Raw genomic sequence first — 8,584 nt, forward strand, 5'->3', positions numbered from 1 at the left:
AATGAATCAAATGATTAAGGTTTATATTTTGCTAAAAATATATCATGTAAAATCTGTGCTTATCAAATTTTTGTCTTGACTTTGTAAATCTAGTTATGCCGGAGGTTGAGGAATTTTTGTTGTTGGAATAGCTTGTTATGAAAAAAGTTTGAGGGATTATTATTACTAAAAATGATTAACTAATGAATAAGTATTGTTTATGGGCTATTCTTGTAGCTAGATGTTTTATACATTGACTAGGAGACGCCTAGGCTGCCTAGCAAAAATCTCAAAATTTGACTGTCTAAAATTTTAAATTGTGCCAGCATTGAATAATTTTCTTGACTCCGCCCCCATTTGTACATAGTAGTTCGGTAGTGATGGTTCAAGTTGGTGACAAATTTCAGAGGAAACAGAGACCAATCCAATCCGCTACTTGACTATTCCAAGTCCAATGGGCAAGCCCAGTCCGTCAACGAAAACGACGTCGCAGAGGAGGTCAAACACAAACAGGAACATTATTGGCATTCCACAACCCTAAATTGCATAGTTCATTCTAAGAAATCAAGATTTTAAGGAAAAAATTGCTCTGTATTTATTCAGCAATGGCTGGTTGGATCGGATGGTCCTGTTTCCTGGCGATTTTGTTTTTGGCCTCATCGACGATTGCCAGCTCAGAAGGCCCATTCATAGTTGCACATAAGAAAGTCAAGCTCACAAGGCTCAAATCTGGCTCCGAACGTGTCTCTGTTTCCGTTGATATCTACAATCAAGGATACGCGTATTGTCAAATTCCATCTCTTTTACCTAGATTTGCCTTTATTTTTTATTTTCCTAGTATAGAATACATTTTTATTTTTATTTACTGTTTGAGTTGGAATTTGGATTGATTCTGTGTTTTATAGTTGAGGAATTTGATTGTGATTATTGAATTCGGACTGTTGTTGTTTAATTAAATTTTATTCCTTTTGTGATAATTAGTGACTTAAAGTGGGAGAAATTGAGTTCCTTTAAATGCCTTACGAGCAACTGATCTGTCTTTATTTTTATTGATCTTAATTTCGATTTTTTAATCTGCTGCATGAGTTCTGATCTGGAAGTTGGATTTATTTTGTGTTATGTTAGTTGATGAGTTTAATTTAACTGTTGGATTAAGTTAGTTAGCAATGCGAGTACGTTTTCCTTGTTTGCATTAATTAGTGACTTATAAAAGGAGAAATTTAGATGCTTTACAGTTAAAATGACTTGCAAGGAATTGGTTTTGCTTCTATCCAAAATGGAGAGCTTTTAAAGTTAGATCAATAATTATTTGACATTATCTATTGGATATGATTACTAAATTAACCTTAATTTATTTTATCATATAATCCTCTAATTGACGCCTAGTCATGGCGAACACCCCCAATTGCAGTTGATATCAGTATGGTGCTGGCAGTGTTCAGTGACTGGTTTTTGTTGACATGTTAATACTATAACATAAGCGATGAAGACTCTTTGTAAGAAAGTTTTCTGTGGTTTCACAGCTTTCAAGCCCCTACCCTGGTATAGATTCGTCAAAAGATCACGTACACATATTGGGGGCCTTTGTGATCTACTGTTTGTCGATTGTTTTATTCCATAATTCAGCAGTTAAAGAAACATTTTTAAGCTTCTGACTATCATCACATTTGGGATTCTACCTCTTTACCACAGGGAATAATGTTTAACTACTGCTAGGTTGCCCTCTTATGATCACTTTCTAATATTTAAATGGAATAGCCTGAACGAAAGTCTGCATGTTCCCTGGATCAACAGCCCAAGTATGTGCTTTTGAAAACCTGTGGAGATATTATTTTGTTATCAAGATTATCCGTTTAAGAGATGTGATGCATTGAAATTCCTTGTAAGGACAAAACTATTATTGTTGGTGATCAGACGTTACATAAAAGATGAATTTCCTTTCACACTATGTGTTTGTTTCTGCTGATGTAATTCTGGGATTGTGTTACAATGTGTACTCGATTTGAATGTTCAGGACTGCATATGATGTAACCCTTAATGATGGTGGTTGGACCCTAGACATATTTGATATTGTCTCTGGTAACACTTCAACGTCATGGGAAAGGCTTGAGTCGTGAGTTTCTAATTTAATGAATTTCCCTCCTCTATTCGTGTTTTTGATCTTCCTTTTCTGATCTACACTTGCTGTAAGTCTGTCCGCGACTAATCTCCGTACCCTGCTGAATTTGGATGATTGTAGGGGGACTCTTCTGTCACATTCGTTTGAGTTGGAAGCCAAAACCAAAACTATGTTTTATGGAGCACCAGCAGTTATCACATTCCGTGTCCCCACAAAGGCTGCTTTACAGGTTTGGCTCTGTAACATGGTTGTGTCGTCTGTGTATGTTTTCTTATATCAATGTCATTTTGCAAATGTTGTGCAATGTCAATGTCTTTTGACTGTCTATATTTTAGGAAGCATACTCAACTCCGATCCTGCCCCTTGATATTCTATCAGATAGGCCTCCTGAGAAGAAGTTTGAGTGGGTAAGCTTTGACATAGATAGATTTAAACATTTTCATTGTTCAGTTTACACTGTTCTTTGTTCCTTAATGGTCCTTGCTGTTTTTCTTTTCGCATGGAATTGTTATGCGGTTGCATCTGGAATCTTACAGGCTAAGGTATGTTCAATCTTAATAAATGTTCCACTGTTCTTGTAGTATAGCCCATAAAAGTATCTGTGTCAAGATCTTTCCAGCTTTATAGTGAACAGCAGAAGGTACTTGTGTCAATCTAAAATTTGATATTTCTGTTTACGATAAACTTACCTTGTGCAGAAGCTGTTGGTGAAATACGGGCCCCTTATCTCTGTGGTTTCTACGGTGGTTTTGTTTGTGTACCTGGTTGCAACTCCATCAAAATCCAGTGGTGCAAAGGGAAGCAAGAAGAAACGCTAATGAGTAAATTCAACTACTGTGCAACTGTCTTTCTTTGTCCATGCGTGCGTTACAAGCAACACTGTTACATCTTAACCCTTCTCTGTAGTGACCTGCTAAATATTTCTTTTACGTTTGTTTGTACAATTCTGGACTAATAGTTTAAGAAAGTTCTAAATGTTAAGTTATATTAGACATGAGATGAACTGACTTCATAGTCCGGCCTCCTTTTAAGCTAGGATTTTACTTTTAGGATCACCAACTTAGGTTGCTGCCTGGAATCTGCAGAGTTTTCTTGTGTTTAATTGTACTTTTCTTGAGCACTGCAATTTATAAATTTTGAACTCCTTTCATTCCATCACTCTTTTACTTCTTTCATGTAGTATTGAATTCGAATTACTTGTTGCATACTTATTGATCATTTCTTAATGTACTCTTTCATACTTGCTGATTTGGAGGAGAAATCTGATTTTGATCTCTCACTATATGGTCTGAAGTGTTTGGTGCCTGTAGTATGCCGCTAATGCTTCGAACTGAAGATATGATTTGAAGGGGTATATTATGAACCTACAATTCTTTAGACTTGTAGTCTGTAGATAGTTTTAGTGATATTTCGAACGCCCATTTAATGCTAGGATTGGAATGTGTTTTATGTACATTACAATGATCACTTAAGTTTTGACTAATTATTTTAAATGGTTATTAAAGTTATATATATATATATATATATGGACTAAGTGGGAGTTAAATATATGGACTAAATATATTCAGATTAGAAAGCAGAATACATGTCTATGTTTGGGTCACATTTTTATAAAAACTTATTTTTTTTCGATTTTTTTTTTAACTACAACAGATGAAATGTTTTTTTGTTTTTTAATCACATTCTCCAACAAAACACTATTTCAAAATGCATTTGGGCCGAAAATGGAGCCTAAATGGGGAAAAAAATTTGTTTGGGTTCTCTTTTGTGAAAATTTATTCTTTTTTTCATTTTATTTTTAACGACAGATTTTTCAATAAAATAATATCATACATTAATTCAAAATTTTTCTTTATTTTTTAATACAATACATTCACCAAGAGAGGAAAAAAAAAAATACTATTTCAAAATACATTTTCTAATCAAAATTTATTTTTAATGGAGCCCAAGCTACAATTAAACTTTTGGTTTTATTTTTTACTTAAATCGTAACCTACACTTTTTTTAAACACGATCTTTGCGGATTTGGTGTATGCTTCATGTATATCATGGTGTAAAGCTTTGTGTACGCTACGTCACGTATCAAGCTTCGATTTGACAGTTTAAAAAAAAATCAGAATTTCCATCAATCACACATTGCCAACTCGGAAGATGTGCACAATGATATATAAAAAGAGTGTACAAGTGGCATTATTCAATAAATAGGATTTAATTTTAATTTTTAATCGAATGATCATTAGTGTAATATTTAGAAACTTGAGTGAGTATTACTGTAACAAAATAACGTCAACGATTATGGATGTAGTTACTTAAAATTTTAGTGATCATTGATGTTAATTAACCTGTTGTAATTTACAATTTTATACGATTGAATCTGTCGCTTTTGAAGTGTAAAAAGAAGTGCTAGAATCATGGCTATCTCACTTGGCCTATTCTTGAAAAATTAGAAATTCAAGAAACATAATCGCTCTCATCAATCCGAAAATTTGATTGAAAAACAAATAAGCACTTCAAACAAGTACAGTTCGACATCATTAGTCAACTTTTTAATCAATCTCATTTCATTTTAATGTGAACAATAATTTAAGTGATTTGATTCTAAAATCATGCTCAAACTTCATTCTTACATGCGTTGATATGAATCAAGGCGCGTCAACAACCAAGACAACTCAAGCGTCAAGTCACGGGAAGAATCCGTTGATCGTCGAAGGTGGACCGATGACGCGATCGAAGATGAAGCAAGTGAAAGAAGCAATGTGATTGCTCGTCAAGCAAGTCAATGACGACACAATGTTTGGGGCGCAAAATGGAGTAAGTTTCATATTGGAGTCAAGGGCCGAAAGGACTTGGATCAACATGATAAAGACGGAAGAAAATGAAGTCGAAGATTGTTCCATGCGACCGCATGGTTAAACAACCTATGCGGTCGAATAGATGGCCTCAGGGATGATATTGTGGGCAGAGACTTGTTCTATGCGACCGCATAGATTAACACTATGTGGCCACATAGAACAAAAACATGAAAAAAAAATTCGTTTTTTTTTATTTTTTTTCCGAATTTCCTAGTTTCGATAGAATTCTTATGAAATCAAATTATTACCATAATTTGATGAGTTTTGGACTTTTTTACTCATTAGTATAAATAGGAGAATATTTTTCATTGCAAGGACTTTTTTGCTTGAATAATATTATAAAGAGAGAATTTGTTCTTTCAATTTCTTGTTCTTTTTGAACAATCTTGGAACTTATCAAGATTCAATTTCTTGTGGCATTCTAAACAATCGGATTGTGGGTTTTTTTAATTGTAATCAAAGGGGTTTTAGATTTTTCGCTAATCTAGGGTTTCTTGGTTCAATTCTTGGGGTTCAAGATCCAAAACCAGGTTAGTATTGGCGTTCTTGGGTTCCGCATCAATCTCGTTGTGGGTTTCGTAGTTTTCATTGCTACGGAGTTCGCATCAGTTGGTATCAGAGCTTTGGCTCTAATTTAATTAGGTTATATCCTTTGTTTTCTAATTTTTTTTCAATTTCTTGTGTTCTTGTGTACAAAAAGTTTTCTTGATCCTTTGATCTAAAAGTTCCATAAAAAATCTTCAAATTTCGTTTTTGGGTTCAATTTTTGCCCAAATCAGTTTTCATTTTCTTCGTTGGTTTTGTTATTGATTTTCGGATCTGAAAAAAAAATTACTGTTCATCCATACAGTAAAAAAAAATTTGTTAAATATTATTGATCGGTCAAATACCAACTTTAATTATTCAATATCGTTTCTAAATTACTTGGACAAATTGAATCATTCCATTCCTTCAATTCAAGTCAAGTTTTAAAAGTTTTCTTTGAGTCCTTTGTTACAATTATTGAGTCACATCCGGTTTGGGGAATTCTACATGATTTGATTGAGTTCATTGATTGTTCCTAGAAGCAATTGTTGAAAGAACTGAGTGGTAAAAGTTAGAGAGGTGAGCTTAATAGAGGGTAAAAGCTCTTGTGTGTTTCCAAGTGACTTTTGGTGAGGCAGTAAAATAAAATTTTTAGTGTTAGGATGTCAGAAAGGGCAGAATCAAACTCAAGCCGACAAGGCAATAATAACAATGCATCGGAGGATTTGGTGCAGAGGTTTGAGAGGGCGTTTGAAGATGTGAGAGATAGGTTGGAGAAGCAGGAGGTTTGGATGAATAGATTAGATACATCGGTGGCTAATCTTAGTCGGGGGTATCGAGTGAATGTATCCAATGCCAGAGGACCGGATAGATGGAAGCCTAGGAGGGAAAGACGAGAGGAGTACGAATATGGGAGTGACATGTGTTAAGATGAATTTCATGGTATTGAGATGGGAAGGATGAGGAATAGAGGTGATAGGTTTGACAGACGGGGTCGGAATGATCGCGGGGAAGAGTTGGATGGAAACTTGGGAAATATAAAAATGACAGTTCCTTCATTCAAAGGAAGGAGTGATCCCGAGGCATACCTGGAGTGGGAAAGGAAGGTTGAAATGATCTTCGAGTGTTATAACTACTCGGAGGAGAAAAAGGTGAAGTTAGCAGTTTTGGAGTTCAGTGACTATGTAATTTCATGGTGGGATCAAGTGATTACTTCATAACGTAGGAGTGGGGAAAGACCAATCAGCACTTGGGAGGAATTGAAGTCATTGATGAGAAAAAAGGCCTGTTCCTAGCCACTATTATCGAGAGATTCATCAAAAATTGCAAGGCCTATATCAAGGGTCAAAAAGTCTAGAGGACTATCATAAGGAGATGGAAATACTCATGATTAGGGCCAATGTGGTGGAGGATTGGGAGGCTACCATGGCACGATTCTTGAATGGGTTGAATAGGGAAATTGCCAATGTAGTGGAGTTGCAACATTATGTGGAGTTGGAAGACATGTTGCATGTGGCTATGAAGGTAGAGAGACAACTGAAGAGGAAAGGGGCAGCTAAGCAGCCGCTAGGAACTTCGAGTGTTAATCCATCTTGGAATCCAAGGTGGAACAACAACAACAAAGGTGATAAAGCTGTACCTAAAGGAATGAATGAGTGGCAGAAAGGGAAAGAAGAAGGTGCTAGCAAAACAGCACCCAAAACAGATTCACAACCATCAAGAAATCGAGACATCAAGTGTTTCAGATGCTTGGGGTCAGGGCACATTGCTTCTCAATGCCCAAATAAACGGGTAATGGTGTTGTTGGATAATAGAGAGGTGGTGAGTGAAAGTGAAGGAGAGTTTGAGGACTTGCCTGCATTGGAGGACATTGAAGAAGAAGAAAAATTGGAGTTTGCTGTTGGGGAATCTTTGGTGTTAAGGAGAGCTCTTAACACTCAAGTCAAAGTAGATGATTCGGAGTAGCAGCGAGAAAATATATTCCACACACGTTGTTACGTCAACGATAAGGTATCTAGTATGATTATTGATAGTGGGAGTTGCACAAATATAGCTAGCACAACTTTAGTTGAGAAATTAGGACTAGCATTGTTAAGACACCCTAGGCCTTATAAGTTGCAATGGTTGAATGAAAGTGGGGAAGTTAGGATGAATAGAAGAGTTTTAATTAATTTCTCAATTGGGAGTTATAGTGACAAAGTAGTATGTGATGTGGTGCCTATGCATGTGGGTCATATCTTATTAGGAAGACCATGTCAATATGATAGAAAGGTCACACATGATGGATATAGGAATCGTTATAGCTTTGTCAAGGATGGGAAGACTATTACTCTAGCGCCATTAACACTGGTACAAGTGTATGGAGATCAGATCAAGCTGCAAAGTGAGGAAGACGAGAGAATAAGAGAGTCGGGAAAAAGGAGAGGCAATAGTGAAACCATCAATAAGAGAGAAAATAGTGAAGTGGCTGAGAATGGAGAAAAGAGAGAGAAGCCACATGAGCGGAGAGAAAAGGAGTCAGTTGAGAGGAGAAAAAAAGAGTCAGCTGAGCGAAGAGAAAAGCCAAAGGTCAACTTCTATGCAAAAGAGGGTGAGTTGAAAAAGGCTATGAGCGATAATAGGCAAATGATATTGTTAGTGTACAAGGATTCTCTCCTCAATTTTGAGGATTCTAACACATCCCTCCCTAGTTTGGTTAAGTCTTTATTGTAGGAGTTCGACGATGTGTTTCCTGAGGAGATGCCAAGTGGATTGCCACCAATCAGAGGCATCGAGCACCAGATTGACTTTGTACCCGGAGCTGTCATACCGAATCGACCAGCTTACTAAAGCAATCCCAAGGAGACGAAGGAGCTTCAAAAGCAAGTGGAGGAGTTGATGAGCAAAGGTTATGTCAAGGAGAGCATGAGTCCATATGATGTACCTGTTTTGCTGGTGCCTAAGAAGGACGGAACTTGAAGAATGTGCGTGGATTGCCAAGCTATCAACAATATCACTGTAAAGTATCGTCACCCAATACCTCAGCTAGATGATATGTTTGATGAGTTGCATGGTGCTTGCATTTTTAGTAAGATTGATCTTAAGAGTGGGTATCATCAAATTCGCATGT

At 36.3% G+C, this 8,584-nt stretch overlaps 1 protein-coding gene across 1 annotated transcript; it reads left to right on the forward strand.

Annotated features, from left to right (window-relative positions):
• The first annotated feature begins 515 nt into the window (after window positions 1-515).
• Window positions 516-3,256, forward strand: LOC111386505 (translocon-associated protein subunit beta-like). Its single transcript, XM_023010972.1, has 6 exons — window positions 516-760; window positions 1,994-2,092; window positions 2,219-2,327; window positions 2,434-2,505; window positions 2,635-2,640; window positions 2,797-3,256. Exons 1-6 carry the CDS (start codon window positions 585-587, stop codon window positions 2,914-2,916), a joined length of 582 nt encoding a protein of 193 aa, XP_022866740.1. The 5' UTR covers window positions 516-584; the 3' UTR covers window positions 2,917-3,256.
• Window positions 3,257-8,584: the final 5,328 nt, after the last annotated feature.

The sequence above is a fragment of the Olea europaea genome, unplaced genomic scaffold, assembly GCF_002742605.1.
Source record: "Olea europaea var. sylvestris unplaced genomic scaffold, O_europaea_v1 scaffold358, whole genome shotgun sequence".
NCBI lineage: Eukaryota > Viridiplantae > Streptophyta > Magnoliopsida > Lamiales > Oleaceae > Olea > Olea europaea.